The following is a 16,215-nucleotide window of genomic DNA, read 5'->3' as shown; positions in this document are numbered from 1 at the left end:
TTTTTATAAGTTGTTTTTATAACTTAAGGTGGATTAGTTAAAATAATAATAAAAATTTAAAAATAAATTATTTTTTAATTTTGTCCTTACATTTAAAAAATAGTATTTTGATATGTGAGAAAAGTTTTTTTAAAAATTTAAATATTGCACTTTTCTTTAAAATTTGTTGGAGAATATTTTTAGAATTGTACATTAAAGATTGTAAGAATAAAAAAAAACTTATATAAAGAACCAAATTTTTTAAAAAATATGATTTATAAAAAGGATTAGAGTAAAAGGCCAGTGTCACATTTAATTAGTTGAAATTTTTTTCAAACAAATGAGAATAAAAAAATGATAATAGGTTCTAAAAGTACAATTTGTACACTTAAATTAAAAGTTAAAAAATTCTTGTAAAAATCTTATTTTGTATGGAATTTTTTTTTTAGACTATTTGGCAAGCAAAAGTTTTGTATAAAAAGAAAAGATTTTAGAAAGATTCACCACAAAAAAATAAATAAATAAATTAGAAAGCTGTCTATTATCCAACAATATTACTGAATAAAGTGAATTTCATTAGCTGCGTTGGAACTTGGGTTAATTAATTTCGACATGTACGTAATTCTCCCTAAATTAATTAAAACCCGACAAAACACAATCTCGTGGTGAGTAGCTCTTCGTCGACAAACTAGCATTCCACACTCCGTCGGACGCCGTCCACCATTGTCAGCCCTGCGTGGTTGTTCTCAAGCAAGTAGTGAAGAAGGTTCGAACTCTAGGGCTTTCCCAGAATCCGGTTTGTTCAATCTGGATTTGAATTTGTTCCCCACATCATATGTTCCCTGCGTGGTTGTTCTTGCTTTGTTTTAAATTTTTCATTTTAATTTGGCTTTGAATCTGGTCGCTTAGTCATTTGAATATTGACGCTTTTGAAGTAGGGAAGATTTACAGATTATTATTATTATTATTATTATTTTGGGCAGTTAGTTTTAGCTTGAATAGTGTGTAATTGGCTATTATACTTCTGCCCTCTTCATTTGGGTTACTAGCAACTCCTATGCTTTGGATTATGTTGTTTTTCCATGTTGTATTTGTTGTGTATTGGCATTCTGTTATATTAATCTCTTCATATTATCATCAATTTAGAAAACTCTCAGGGTATTTGTGATGTATGATATTGTAAATGACTTAGCAAGAGTTGTGTCAAAGGTCTGAACAAAAATTAAAAGATATCATATCAACTTAGCTCGATTTGGGGCAGATGCTCCTATTGAGTGTATAACATAGGTCTGCTTATGCTTACAACAATAACAGCAAGAAGCCTTATCCCACTAAGTGGGGTTGGCTATATGGATTGAATAACATCATTGTGTTTATCAACAGCCAAGCTTTTAGGAATATTATTAATTAAGAGGTTTCATTCAACAACTTTCATAAGTGTTCTCTTTGGCTTTCTTCTACTCTTATTTACCAGGCTCGAGATTAATTGTTTCACTTTCCTCACCAGTGCCTCCCACAGCCTTCTCTGTGGCCTGTACAAGTCTGCCTATGGTTAACGGCTAGAAAAAACTAAAAAGGAAAGAAAATAAAATCAGATCAGATGACAATATGGGAAAGAGATGTTGGGCATATCCTCTTAAAACAATCAAAATGTTGGTGGCGTATTGAAGAAATTGGTTTTCAAAATTATTACTAGGAATAGATTTATTCTCTGTTGTTTTTCACTCCATCTGCGCTGCATAATATGTTCTGTTTCCATAGCAATTCTTAGTTAAGTTGAAGCGTTAACCTAACTTTGGTTTGGCATGGGTCTTCATACTAGATCATGCTCATATTTCATGAAAGCCTTGAACATGGTCTTCTATGGCATGCTTATTTTTTTAAATAAGTTTGAGGAGTCTTTAGCTATCCCTGTTTGATTTCTCGTTCATGTTCTGATTGATTGTGGTGTCTTCTATTATTTTCCTGTCACATTATATAATGCACTACAAATTTTGACCTTCATTTTTTAACAAATATCAGGCATGGTTTTTCTCAGACACAAATTATGAATCTCACTTCTTTCAAATTGGACATTGATGAGCTTATTGATGAATTTACTCAGGTTTCCCCCCTCCTCCTTCTGCCCATCATGCCAGCTTATTTATAATGTTTTGGACGTTGTGACATTTCCCATGATTTTTAATCACTTTTTACCGCATTCAAATTTGGTGCATGACAGGATGGATCAACAGCTTTTGCTAATATGAAGAGAGTATGGCTTTCGAAGAAGTTTTCTTACATTTATGAAGCTAGTCCTTCTACCAACCTGGCCTTCTTTATGCAAACTCTGTATGCCCATTCTATTGGTATGTGTGCAATCTATAAACTCTCACAGCAGTAAAATTGTCACACTAAGTGACAAATGCAAGCCAATCACCTAATTTCACAGATTTACCACGCAACTATGATTGTGATGTGGATGTGGAAGCTGTATTCTTTGTTAAATAATCTCACTACAAATCCTTAAATTTAAAAAGCAGAGGGTGTACAATGCAGACTTCATAATTTACCACTGAAAATTCACTAGTCACTAGTATATAATTTTTGTAACTGTAAATTCAAGTATGGTAGTATTTCTTTGTTTACTTGACCTTTTTATTTCATTGTATCCAATTTTGATCCTGTGCAGGTTATATGGTTGGCACTGCCTCCTTTTTACACAGATTGGGTGGCCTCTATTGCCTCTACTGTCTATATGAGACTCAACCGTTTAAACCTCCTTTTAGAGTTTATCTGTCCCTTGGTATGATCAATTTTTTCCTGAATGGTCAAAGTGATACATTCTCAACCTTCTCATATTGTTATCAACTTATCTTTAGTGTTGGCCCCAACTCTTGCATATGTTTAGGCTGATATCAGTAAATTTTAGATGATACCTGTGATGATGCTAGACAGCAGAAAAGTGTTTCCTCCCCTTCATATGCCCAACAGTGTCCCAGATGGATGTGGCTATATTGTGTCTGCTGGGCGACTGTTTTACTGAAGACTTGCTTCTTCTTCTTCTTCTCTTTTTAAATCACGCATAAGTTTTGAGTATAATTATTAAACATTAACTACCAGCTTTATTTTTAGGTTTTCTAAATTATTGGTGTTTATGCTTCTGATTCCAGTAGCACTTTCAATTAATTTTGGAACTTGAGTAAAGTAAAAACAAAAATTAGTTTATCTATATTTCTGTTCTCATTGAATCAAGTATATTTTGACATGAGTGTAGAAAACTTGACTAACAGACTAAGATACATTAAAAAACTAGGTCCCAAGTCTTGCATCTTGGATTCATAACTCTTGGCTTGTTTGCTAGTTTCTATGTTGACCTGATTTCTTTCTTTCTTTCTCTTACAGGAGAGTTAAGGAAACTTAGGCTCCTTGTTGCTGATGCAAAAGAAAAAGATATTAAAGTGGTGCCTTCTTTGGTTAAAAAAATGCTAGAAAATAACATGTTCCTTTTTGGCTCTGTTGACTTAATGGAAGGCTCTGTTGCGGAGACAGTAAACCAACTCGAACAATTACAGAATGCTCGTATTCAAGTTGCATATGAAAAGTATTGCTTAAATTATTATTCTCTCTGCCACATTAGTCGTGATAGTGTAATTATCTCAACAAATTAAATATTTTCTGTTTTCTTTGTGAATGACAGGTTATTTGAAAGTACTCCTATTGAGCAACACATCCACATGGACCTTGTAAGTAGCACTGAGATTGCACCTTGTGATATGCAAATGAAATAAATTTATGATGAGTGGTCTGCGAATTTGATATGGTTAACTTTACGATGAAACCTGTGTTAATTTGTTGAGTCACATTGACTTGAAGTGGAGGCCTTAGTTGAGCAATATTTTGTGTGGCTCGAGTCCCCTCTAGCTATGTAATCTGCGCTTAGCCATCTTGTATCTCCCAAACAATAAAAAATTAAGCAATTTTCGGAGACTAATCATTAATCTGAGAGATGTATTTGCATGTATTCACGTACTTCTTAGATTGATTTGCATCTAATATCCATATTTCCTTCCTCATTCCAGGGTGCAGAAATTGACCTAAATTTACTGAAGAAAATGTCATCTGAATATGCCAAGGCAAAGAGCATAGCCATCAAAGGTACTTTAATTTTTCCTACAATACTCCCCGGTGTTTGTTTTTGCCTAGGTGTCAATGCAGACAATCTTGGAGGTACTCTTTTTGTCAGGATTTTATCTATTCCCTTAGAAACTACTTTATATCACGTGCTGTCATTTTCTGTTGAAATTTACTTAGGATGAATGCAATGTTTGACTTGATTTTAGTGAAGATCGAATTGGAATTTGACTTATACACGGATGAACCACCATGTTATGCCCTCTCAATTGACGGAATGCAAATTCCAAAAGCATCTAAAATTTCCAAGAATGAGTCATGACTAATTCATACAATCAGAATTCAAGATTCTGAAAATCAGATTCACTGCATTTACTTTATGATCTTCAGTTTAATAAGATAACTGAGATACTGATGCAGTATGGTTGTGTCCTTATATTTTTAGAGTTTGTATTAGTCTATTTTACCTTTGTGTTTGTGTGTGTGTGTGTGTGTGTGAGAGAGAGAGAGAGAGAGAGAGAGAGAGAGAGGATTGCAGTTTGTCTAGTTTGAGACATTATATCTTCTATCCTGTATTGTACACGAGATGTTTTCAATAACCTAATTTGCATATGGATTGCATTGTTTTTTATTTCAAGAAGCAAGCAATGATATAGATGTCCAGAACATACAACACATATCAGAAAATAAGGAACTTCTTGGAGATGCTGTAGAAAAGATTGCTGGCGATTGGCTTACCCAGAAAGAAAGCTTCTATAAACAAACGGGATTGGTGAATGATGAAGGATATGGTCAGGTGCTGGAACAGCTGCTTCTAGAACATCAGGACGATGGTGACTTTAGTCAGGATGACAGGCGAGTATCCGAATCTTGATTTCAAGGGCTCATGTTTATTAGTCGACAGATTTTCAAAATCTCCTATATTGAACAGGGATTGGCTGTAAAATCTGTAAATATCTACAAGTTGATCCGACGAATAGAAAATGGCTATGAAATATACTATGATGATTCAAGCATTTCATTTTCATCCACTGCACAACATTTTGTTGGTTTAATTATTATTAGTATTTGTAAATTGTAACGTCATCTTCAACAGAAAGATCAGAAATTTGGGCTTCATCCTTCGGGTTTGTGCCTTTTCTTTCCTTTGTAATCTACTATTATTATTTAAAAAAAAAAAAAAAAAGAATCCAACTAGTGGGGTTTAAGATTAGGTAACGTAATATTTTCAAGTGCAAATCGCAGACACACACACACACATATTCGCTCACTAGCGCGCAATATACCATGCAATGGTTACAACATCATCTCATTCATTAAGCCCGCCAACAAGTTATTTTTCTTCCCTTCCAAAGCACTGCACGCTGTAATGGGGCAGAAAATTGTAAAGGAAGGTGAAGAGAAGTAAATCTGCCTAACAATACCAATTTTCCCAACATTATTATCATCTCTAATGTAACCTAATAACATCAGTGATCTCATAGCTCAACCTCAACGACGTGAAATTTCTGTCCCTCCTCTGGCATACGATCTAAATTCAATGTCATTAACCCAGAATCTGAGTTATAATCAAAATCTACCACATTAGAACCCACCAAGCATCTTCTAGGTTTGGCTGATGAATAAGCACCAAATTTCCCACACCCCTTTACCTCCATACGAGCCAAACCCGTTATCAATTCATCGCTCTTGTTTTTTTCTTTTCCACCTTTGGCCTCGTACACGAGCCCTTCAACCGCGCCACCTGCATTGTACATCTCGATGAGGCCAACCGGAGCAAAACTCAGTCCGGAACCCAGGACCTTCACGGGGGTCACCGTGAAAACATCGTGCTCCAGCACTTTAAGGGACACCGGCATCGCCACATTGTACGGGAGAACCACAAGCTCGCCGGAGCGGTGACAATAGACGGCACAATCGCCGTTCCACTCACCGTCAACGCCGGCGGCCACCTCGGAAATGAGGTGGACATCACGGCCTCTGATGTACCCCGTGATGGCTTCAGATTTGGTTTCGTGAAAAGCGTTCTTCCTCTCTAGGCTACTCCACGCCGCTCCTTGGCAATTGTAGACGCCAATAACCCCATTATACTTGTTCATGTTCCATATCTTCAACAAGCTCACGCCATCTCGGGTCGGGTCAGAGAACAGGCAATCTTTGGTGGGTCTTCCGGGCAAACGTGCTCGGAGCACCGACCCGTCCGGCAAGACGAGCTTCCTCAGGAGCTGGAAGTTGTGCTTCCCCGGCGCATCGCTGACGTAGGTGGGACCGCCGCTGATGGCCCTGGCGGAGGCGTGGTACTCGGCGGCAGGATGAAGAGAGTGAAACATGTCCCAGTCCGGCTGCATTATCTCTCCGAGGAAGATGCTGTTGTAGGCCACGGCGGCGATGTGGATCGTGTGCGACACCGGATCACGCGGGTAGAAATCGTCCGACGCTCTCACCACCGCCGTCTGTTTTGAGCTGTTCCATAAATCCCATACACCACACCACATCAGATAAAAATAATTTCAGACTCGTAATTGAAGCATATAATTTTTCCTTGACGAAATAACTTCTTACTTCTTAGACTGTTTAATAATAAGTCGCTAAGCTATAAACGGAAATTTACTTTATTTATATTTTATATCAAATCAAATCATTTCTAATACCAGACACAAAAAGGAAAAATTTGTAAGTTTCCTCCACACTGAAAGAAACGAGTTAGAACTTTCAAAAACAGATAGGAAGATGGGATTTAGTTTTGGACTTACCAGTAGAGTGCGTCAGTATTGTGGCTCATGCAGGCGATGCAACCGTTATCTGGAAAATTCCTGGCTATGGAGGCATCAAGGGCTTGATGGTATTGCCTTGTGAGCTCGACTCTTCCACCTAATCCACCGCCCAGCGTCTCCAAGATGCACTGCACGTCCACCTTCACCCCATCTACACCCGCACGCGCCAGATAACTGTGAAGCTCGTCGTAGAACTTGTACACCTTCTTCGGGTTCACCAGTCCCAAACCATTCACCGCCATCGCGTCCGTCGTCCACGTCGGCTCGTTCTCTACCACCCCCTTCGACACCTTTGGGTACTTCATCTCCGATCCATATTCCTCCATCTCCTTCACTCCCGGTCGTACCCCTCCCCAGTATCCTGTAATTGCGTGCCAAACATACACGTATTGTAATCCATGTTTTTGTTTGGCAATGTTCACTATGTTCTTTATTCCCAGTGTTGGATCTTCCTTGTTCTGAAATTTGGAGTTCTCTTTGATTCCCGTTAATCGCTTCACTGAATTGTTTTCGTCTTCCGGATCGCCGCCGACGGATTGCCAGCCGTCGTCGATGATCACAAACTTCGGAGGGGTGCCGCCGGATGCGAGAGTCTCGAGGCCGGACTCTACGCCTTCTTGGGTTACTTCCTGGTAAAACGCGTCCCAGGTACACCAGCCGAAGTAGTCGACGATTCCGGGGAGTTTCTTCTCGTGCCGGAGACGGAAAGTTTTCAGGTGGTTCTTGGCGGCTTTGAATGCGTCGTGGATTATTCCAAACGGGTCAGTTCCAGCACTGATGAAGAGGGAATGGGTGAACGACGACGTTTTAGTTTCGCTGTCGCCGCTTTCCAAACAGAGCTCTAGCTGATCATCTGCGTTGCCTTGTAAGCAAGCTCTGAATGAGCCTTCGATCAGAGGGAGGAAGACGGTGTAGACGATCTGGTTGTCCTCGTTTCCGTCGTCAGATTCAAGGTGGGACCCATCTTTGGTTTCCACCAATAGGAACTGAGTCTCAAGAGGAATATCCCTTCCTTTATCTCCCATCTTCTGGGCCATCCACCATAGCTTGAACCTGAAACACGCAAGGAAACGAACGTCCCTGAGTTTTCCCAGCGACACGACATGGCTGCTGTCGTCTTTATCGAAAGCCGCGCCTAAAAATATCCCCTCCACCGGCCCCGACGACGACGCCGACGTCTCGATCACAATATCCGGCACGTCGGTCAGAATTGTACGGTCCTTCACAATCAGGTTCCTATCGGAAAGTCGAACTGCAGGTTTGATCGTCATTTTTTCTGAGTCTGAATCCTCTTTCCCTTTCTTTCTTGTGGAGCTTGAATCTCTTAACTCTTGGTACGATTTCGTGCCCTGCTGCAATTAAGAGTACTTGCTACGATTAGATTCGCGTAAAACTTTCAGTTCCAGATTTCTTAAATCACATTTAAGAAAAGCAGATAAAAAAATCCATCAAATATTCACCTGAAAAGCTATCGCCGGTAAAATACGACTGCGGAAATGCTGGCAATTTCCAAAACATGCATCAGAAAAAACAATATCCGTCAGCAAACAACCATCAAAACAAAACAGCCCCTGCTTTTCCCTGAAACCAAACGAGTTCAACTTCAAAGACAAAAGGCAAATAGAATAGTACCAGAAACTGAGAGCTGCAATGGTGCTTCTGTAATTCGGGAAGAGTAGTGAAACCTTGTAGCAAATGTTGATGGCGAAAGAATTACTGGTCGGGTATTTATACTAAGAGGCGATGATGCAAGGCGCGAATGGATCATCGTGAACAAGCCTCGCAACTTTCTTATGCTTCTAGTCCCTGTTAAGTGGCAATAAGTTCCGAGCATCGCGTGTTTCCAACATCCGTGCGATCCAACGGTCTTAGATCATCATCGGGCAGGCAAGTTGTTTCTTTTTAAGGCGGATTACGTTACCACGTGGAACCCACTTGCTTGTTGCAATTTACTTTGTCGAATTTTCACGGACCTTCGGCGGTGAGAAATTTTCGCAGAGCGGACACGTTTACAGTTCCGTCGGGCGTAAAAAAAATCATGTGAACAATGTTGCACTGTCTTTAAGTTAAAAATAATAATTAAAAGTGTAAAGTAGTCGTGCTGATTTGTATCCACGTAATCACACTCATACGTCTATCCGTTTCTTCACGTTGAAAGCGTCTGACACTTTCATACAACCACCGCGCTGATATTTCCATGTCATCACGTCATTTTCTTTTTTCTTGCTTGTTGAGTTTCTCTTTTTGTTTATAAAAAACGTTTTTTTTAATTTTATGACCACGACAAAGTGTCATGCGTTAAATAGAATTAGACAAGATCATTAGATAGAAGGTATCTGCATTTAGAGACAAATTAAAGCTATTCAAATTGTTAATGTCTAGATTGTTTTTCATGTACTTGATAAACAAGGTAATCGATACAATTGTTATCTTTTTAACCAAAAAAAAAAAGCATGATTAAAATAACAGTCCAGTGTTTTATATCGAGATTGATCCAATTTTATTGCTTGTGACTAATAGTCTAGATACACAAAAGTTCAAACTTGTCGGCAAGTAATGATGCCGCCCATAAGAAAAATTAAGGCTCTTATTGGTGTTGAAGACAGATTTTTAATGAAATGGAGATTGGATAGAATGCTTGTATGGGACTTGACAATGATTTTCCCTAAACTCTACAGCTTCTTTCGTTATTCCTTTTAAATATCACTTGTCAAGCATTGCCTTAAAATATCCTTGTCATTGTCAAATGGATGACAGTTCAGAAGTTCTTTTTTTTTTTTGTAGTAAAACCATAATATTTTTTATCCTATGAAATAAACCAAGCAGGTGAGTTTCATGCAGCATACAAAGTTTAAAACAGGTGAAAGCTGGAAGCTGTATGTTCATGGCTCATTGGCTCTTCATGGTGATAATAGCGAGAACAATTTGTGAAGTGTTTTAAAATAGAAAATAAATAAAATACCCTACGCATTTATAAACTAATTCAATTTGACCACGCAATATAATTTCTTAAAATGCTCGTCAATAATAACTGGAGTGCTGAATCATTGCCTAGGTGGCATGACACGTGTACAAGGAGTGGGCCTCACGAAGCTTGCAATTTCCACTTATTTTATTCGCTGTTTGCTTAGCAGAACAAGTTGAGAGATCTGTGGAATGGCATGGCATGGCAGGGTCCAATTGGCCAATGAGCACGCCGTTGCGTAAAGAGTTTAAGATAGATGGATCCCAATTTTACGGGCGTTCAATGATTTCACCAATATTTTATTACTATATTAGCATGTTCGTTGGATTTAATATCATTATTCACTGCAATTATTGGGGACCAACGATGTGTGCATGTCGTTTTATCCGTCAGTGATAAAATTGAGGATAAGATTTTCTTTCAACCTCGTGCATGATTCATGAACCCGATCCAATTGATTGGATATGAGGATGTCAGATGCAATCTTTTGGGACTCAAACGAGATTCAACCTGCCCATTGTATTTTAATAATTCACAGAAAAGCTAGACACATTACCTTAATTTGATTTCAATGGTTGTATTTGTTCACAAACTATGATAAGTAACTCTGTGGAATTAGTTATCAGTAATGTAAATCTGCTTGTAATAATCATTGTTTAGATTGCACCTTGTAGCATGAAGCTCGTGATAAAATTTGAATCGATTATTGAATTAATTAAAACATTAATTTAAGACTAAGTAATTAAAATTATAGTTGAATGATGATTAAATTAGTTATAAATAAAATATTTTATTAAGTCGAGTAAAATACTAGTTCAATTGCATGGTTTAACTTGAATTTTCATACTATATATAAACTCAAGTTATGAACTTATGCAATTGTGATGAGAATGGAGGGTGAACTTGTTAAAAAATGCACAATAATTGTTCTCATAATAACTGCCTTTCTTTGTAAATCCGTGCTTGCTATAATTCTTAAAAATATTTTTCTCATCTATTTTCCTTCAAAACCTGTCAAAGAGGAATGAAACAAAATCTTTACAAGATGCACAATGTATGTGGACAACTTCTTAGCCAGCACTTGCTGACACAGACAAATGTTGCTCCTTATCTTTCCCGCTGCCAACAGTTTGGATCTTTGTTAATATGATATAACTATGCAACTCGTCCAATCTTTCTACTTTTGCCAAATACCACTTTTATCTATTTTAATTGTTGTTCTCCCACTGCCCCAATAAAAACTTCTAAAAAAAATAAGGAACACAGAAAAGAGAAGTTCACGACATTAAAACTTTGTTGAATTTATATTAAATTTTTAAGTTACTGGTGGTTCAAGTCATTTTGATAAACAGTGAGAAATCTAGGATGTAACAATACATTAAAAAAAAAAATCAATTTCAGGAAGTAATTTTTTAGTTGCAAGAAACTTTCGTATGCTATAACTTATGAATAAAAACTAAATTAAAATGGTTCAAAACAGAACTACATGCAAAATACAACAATAAAAATATAAATTTTACAATATAATAAAATATTTTTTTTTTGCCTAAACATAATAAAATAGCTGACAAATCACCAACTAATACAGTTATAGTGACAATGATTTACAGTTACTGAATACAAGACAAGAAGAGTTACCTTCAATTAAATCTGGCAAATCAAATTTGCCCTAACAATATTTATAACATCTTAATGATGTTAATTTTTAAATTTGTTGATTTATACAGTATATTCGCGCACATATTTTTGCCGTGAAGATTCAAAAGTCAGCCCAAAAAAAATTGGGTGGTACAAGTGGCGAAGAGGGATCCGTTATTCCAAGAATGACCCAACCAAGCTCTTACACGATCGCACGCACGTGCCCTCGCGGGCCCCACATTAATAATTGTGCAGTCTAGTGACACGTGTATGATAAAGAGTTCTTGATACAAAATATCTTCCTGGCGTCGCAGACTTTTGGAATTATCGCATCTCACCGTATCATTTGGAGAACTTTCAGGAACCAAAAACAAATTCCATTATAATTTTTATGAAATGTATTATAATTGTTAATCTAGAAAAATCATGTGTCCAGGGGATTTAACTCATCCAAGTTTCAGTTATTCTCTTACAAATAATACCACTTTTTTATTAACTGACCTATATGAAAATTTATGAAAATTCTGAATAAATGTCTTATTTTTTTTTATTAAATTGCACTCTTATCATGTTATTATTAAAGGGTTGCATTAAAATATTTATTTCTCGAAAGAGACTTCAAAATTATCAACTGTGAAATACTGTATCAAGTTGCTTGTGCAGTACTACACATTTAAATTTTGCCACGATTAATGACAATCAAGGTGACACTAGTTTTCTTTTTAACTTAAAAGAATGCAATACATTCTGATTCCATACACGGATATGAAGAAATAGATAATATAATTCACCTCAATTTTTTGTGCGTATTGTTGATTTTATTTGTTTGAAATCAAATATCTCTTCGTGAAAGTACTAATTTTAAGAAAAGTAAGGGGCTGGCAATTGACGATGACAGTGCAGACGAGTGTGGAGACTGGCGGATACTTGCAAAGTGTAATATTAACTTCCAGAATCTTCGTGTGAGTTCACATACACACAGACATGTTCTTGAGAAATGTAGATGTTTCGCTTTTGAAATAGTGTATTTTTTTTCTTTGTTCTTTCCCTCCTGCTTTTGAAATAATGTAACTAATGGCATTTTTGTTTTGAGAAAATTACAGTGAGATCCCATAATTTTAAACTATGACAATTAAGTCTTGACAAATTTTTTTAAAAAATAAATTAAAAATAGATATTTAAATATCAAATATAACTTTTAGACTGTAATAAAAATTTTATTTATAATTATTTAATTTGATATTTAAATTTTTTTTAATTTTTTAAATTCAGCTGTCATTAATTTTTTTTTAGAATTTAACATCATTCTCCCCAATTCCCCCCCTCCACAAAAAATAAAACAGATGTAGGAAAGATTAAAGAAGAAAGAGGGTAAGTAGCGGCAACTTGAAATTAAAAATTATTTAAATTATATTTTTTTTATTTAAAAATATAAATTATTTTTAATTAAATTTTACTTTTCAACAAAGTAGTCTTTCAAACTAATCTTATCTTTTTATATTTATTTTTTTAAATATCTTATAGTAAATATAAAGTTATTTATCAATAGGGATATTTTTGAAAAAAATAATGATTACACATCAAAATATTAAAAATACTTTACAATTTTAAACATCTAACTTTTCAAAAATGTCTTATATTTCTTAATAGAGGGATTATAAAATTAAAAATATTTTTAAATTTATAAATACTAAAAACATTGATTTTTTTATTTGTTATTTTTATCATTCAAATACAATATTTGAACTATTTAGAAAATATACACAATAAAAATTTTAATGACATAAAATTTGATATATTAAACAGTAAAAATAAAAAATAATATAGAGTTTGATATTTTGAACAATAAAATTATATATGTAGTTAAATATACATGAATTAAAACTGAAAATTCATATGATTAATTATTTAATCTATAATGTATAATATAATTTTAATTAAATTGTGCACATTATTTGTCCCTCTATAAGAAATTACACATGAAATTGAGAATAGAGATACATGCCCGCATTGTCATACACACAGGAAAATTATGCCATAATTTTTAGGATTAATGAGCAAATAAAACCTTAAATTATTACTTGAAAATCGTATTAAATCTTGAACTTTTAAAATATAAAAAATAAACCCTAAACTTTTAAAATTATAACAAAATAAATCCTGACCGTTAACTTTTTAATACCGTTACTGTTTACGCAGATACTATGATAGTTAGAGCTAAATTCATAAGAAAATAAATTTTAAATAGTATCTACATGGAAGTAACGATGTTAAAAAGTTAATGATCAAAGTTTATTTTGTTATGAATATAAAAGTTTAGAGTTTATTTTATATATTTTAAGAGTTTAAGATCCAAGACAATTTTCAAGCAATAGTTTAGGGTCTTATTTTTTCATTAATTCTAATTTTTAAAAATTAAAATCATTTGATTAAAAAGTAACAACCCTGTGATACTTAATTAAAAATAACATGATATGTCATTTTTTTTAAATTACAACATATGAATTAAAAAGGTTGGTATAAACAATTTTTTTCCAAGGGCACATTTCAAACTGTGTTCACATTCACCAAGTACTCATCAAGCTAGGAGTAATTTTGGCCTTTCATTTTAGTCTAAAATAACCTCGATCATTTATTTAAATTAAATTTAAAATATTTTAAATATTATATTTATTAATATTAAAAAATAATATTAAATCTAAACTATTTAGAGTACATTTAAATGATTAATTTATAAAATTAATATATTTTTTAATATTAAATTAAGTCATTCAAATTATATTTGAACTATCCAAAATCTATCTGGATAGTCAAGTTATAAAATTATGAATTTTTTGATATTAAATTGAATTGTCTAGATTAAATATGTACAAGCCATATTGGTAATAAATAAATTTATTAAAAAAATTTATATTTTTCATAAATTGTATTTTAATAAATGTAAAATAAAAATAAGAAATTTTAAATTTGAATGATCTAAATCTTGCCAGAAGTGATAAGTTACATGATGCTTATTCCCTACTAGTACTAAAAATAGCCCAAATTTAATATTAAATTTTTATATTAATAAATATCATATTAAAATTTAATTTAAATCAACAGTGTAGATCGTTTTAAACTAAAATTGAGGGCTAAGATTGCTGTTGGACCGATGAGCACTTGGTGCTCATCGCTTGCAGATGCATTTTAAAATCTTCAAATTTTTTCATTGATGAAGGTGCACTCAAGCTAGTTTGAGAAGAACTTTTAAAGACATTTTCATCCTCTATCTTATGCTCCAACAATTTACATTTTTAGAAAGTGTTAAAAGGACTTTGTTTGTTTTTGGCCAAAAAAAAGTCTTTGTTAAAAGTGAGCTTTTCAAACACATCCGTAATGTTCCCCCTAATTAAAGTTAGGTAAATTTGTCAAAAAAGACTATCAAATTTGAGTTTGCTCACGAGTACTAGGGACATTAGATCCTTCGCTGACATTAATTTGGATTTTCAAATGACTATGTTACCTTTATGAATTAAAAAAAAAAGAAAAATTGAGGACGATCCTTCGCTGTCAATATGTTGAATGAGGCCTTCTACTATCGATAATTTTATGTCAATACTTAATACAAGATATTTCATTGTCAATATGTCAAAGAAAGTCCTTCAGTAGCAATTTTTTAAGCCTTGAAGCACGTTATTAGCACATGTGATGTTTCTTTCACATATTCAAATATCATTTTTGCATATTTAAATATCCTTTGTTAAAATATCTCAAGTACACCTTTGGATGCATGTGCAATATTTTATCTAGAATGCGTGACTGCTCTTCAGCATATGCGATATTTTTTTCACATATTCAAATATCACATTTATATATTTGAATATCCGTTGTTAAAACCCCTTATGAACATCTTTGAATGCATATGAGACATTTCTTTCATGATATGTGACTGCTCTTCAGCATTTGCAGTGTTTCTTTCATATATTCAAATATCACAAACATATATTCAAATATCCCTTGTTAAAAATCCTTAACGACGCCTTTGAATGCATGTGCAATGTTCTTTCCACAATATGCGACTGCTCTTTGACATATGAGATGTTTCTTCCATACATTTGAATATTACTTTTGCATATTTGAATATCCCTAGTTAAAATCCATTATAGATACATTTGGATGCATATCTGGTGTTTCTTCCATGATATGCATATGCTCTTGAAATTTGATGAATTTTCCTGAATTACTTTTGAAATTAATTTTTTGAGAAAATCTCATTTCAATGAAGTGATTAAACTGCTTGAAATTTGATGAGTTGGGGTATGAGCTTGCTTTTCCATTTCAATCATAATTTTCACTCTCCAAACTAAAATTATCTCCATCAATCATCAATCTTTCAATAATAATTTCCATTGTGCTGATCCTTAACATGTACAAGGAGAAAACAACAATAATAAATCTCAAATATTATGTGAAGAAGTAAATTGCGAGACTTGAGAATCAATGAAGGGACTGAGAAGTAAATCAGGATGGTTTTGACTTAAAAGAAGGGACTAAGAAGTTTCACACTATCTGATCACTAACGTTGATATATCATATTCTTACATTCATTAAGCAATAAAGGCAATCAAGTAAACAGTTTTCATTGAGCAAACAGCTTTGCAAGTCTACTTAATGGAAAGACAAGTTCTAGCATTTGATTACATCTATGTTTCACCTCCATCTCAACAAGATGAGCAGACTACAGGATTTAAAAATACAATAAACATT

General features: G+C 34.2%; 2 protein-coding genes across 11 annotated transcripts; one reads left to right on the top strand and one right to left on the bottom strand.

Moving 5' to 3' along the window:
• The first annotated feature begins 591 nt into the window (after positions 1-591).
• LOC129320082 (uncharacterized) lies at positions 592-5,211 on the top strand. 7 transcript variants are annotated; one of them, XM_054965256.1, is made up of 9 exons: positions 592-745; positions 2,002-2,083; positions 2,201-2,327; positions 2,651-2,764; positions 3,364-3,562; positions 3,659-3,704; positions 4,041-4,116; positions 4,731-4,947; positions 5,024-5,211. In XM_054965256.1, the coding sequence occupies exons 2-9, from the start codon at positions 2,027-2,029 to the stop codon at positions 5,034-5,036; spliced, it is 849 nt and encodes a 282-aa protein (XP_054821231.1). In that variant the 5' UTR covers positions 592-745; positions 2,002-2,026; the 3' UTR covers positions 5,037-5,211. The 7 variants fall into 7 exon arrangements, with proteins under 7 accessions (XP_054821231.1, XP_054821230.1, XP_054821226.1 ...); XM_054965255.1 differs by having other exon boundaries at positions 4,734-5,211; XM_054965251.1 differs by having other exon boundaries at positions 4,731-5,211.
• Positions 5,212-5,375: 164 nt separating this feature from the next.
• On the bottom strand, positions 5,376-8,717 carry LOC129320081 (probable galactinol--sucrose galactosyltransferase 6). 4 transcript variants are annotated; one of them, XM_054965247.1, is made up of 4 exons: positions 8,499-8,717; positions 8,327-8,365; positions 6,846-8,218; positions 5,376-6,555 (listed from the first exon to the last, which is right to left on the bottom strand). In XM_054965247.1, the coding sequence occupies exons 3-4, from the start codon at positions 8,135-8,137 to the stop codon at positions 5,571-5,573; spliced, it is 2,277 nt and encodes a 758-aa protein (XP_054821222.1). In that variant the 5' UTR covers positions 8,138-8,218; positions 8,327-8,365; positions 8,499-8,717; the 3' UTR covers positions 5,376-5,570. The 4 variants fall into 4 exon arrangements, with proteins under 4 accessions (XP_054821222.1, XP_054821223.1, XP_054821225.1 ...); XM_054965248.1 differs by having other exon boundaries at positions 6,846-8,215; XM_054965250.1 differs by lacking the exon at positions 8,499-8,717 and having other exon boundaries at positions 8,327-8,481.
• Positions 8,718-16,215: the final 7,498 nt, after the last annotated feature.

This window comes from Prosopis cineraria, unplaced genomic scaffold (genome assembly GCF_029017545.1).
Source record: "Prosopis cineraria cultivar Desert tree isolate PC_DT_omini unplaced genomic scaffold, ASM2901754v1 PC9, whole genome shotgun sequence".
In the NCBI taxonomy this organism is placed as follows: Eukaryota; Viridiplantae; Streptophyta; class Magnoliopsida; order Fabales; family Fabaceae; genus Prosopis; species Prosopis cineraria.
This window is presented reverse-complemented; position numbering and strand designations above follow the sequence as displayed.

Excerpts from the sequence above, each read along its gene's own strand:
- LOC129320082 (XM_054965251.1), top strand. The coding sequence starts at position 2,027 with ATGAATCTCACTTCTTTCAAATTGGACATTGATGAGCTTATTGATGAA. Across the intron at positions 2,084-2,200 it reads TTATTGATGAATTTACTCAG|GATGGATCAACAGCTTTTGC; the intron begins GTTTCCCCCCTC and ends GGTGCATGACAG. Across the intron at positions 2,765-3,363 it reads TAGAGTTTATCTGTCCCTTG|GAGAGTTAAGGAAACTTAGG; the intron begins GTATGATCAATT and ends TTTCTCTTACAG.
- LOC129320081 (XM_054965247.1), bottom strand. The coding sequence starts at position 8,137 with ATGACGATCAAACCTGCAGTTCGACTTTCCGATAGGAACCTGATTGTG. Across the intron at positions 6,556-6,845 it reads AATACTGACGCACTCTACTG|CTCAAAACAGACGGCGGTGG; the intron begins GTAAGTCCAAAA and ends TTTATGGAACAG.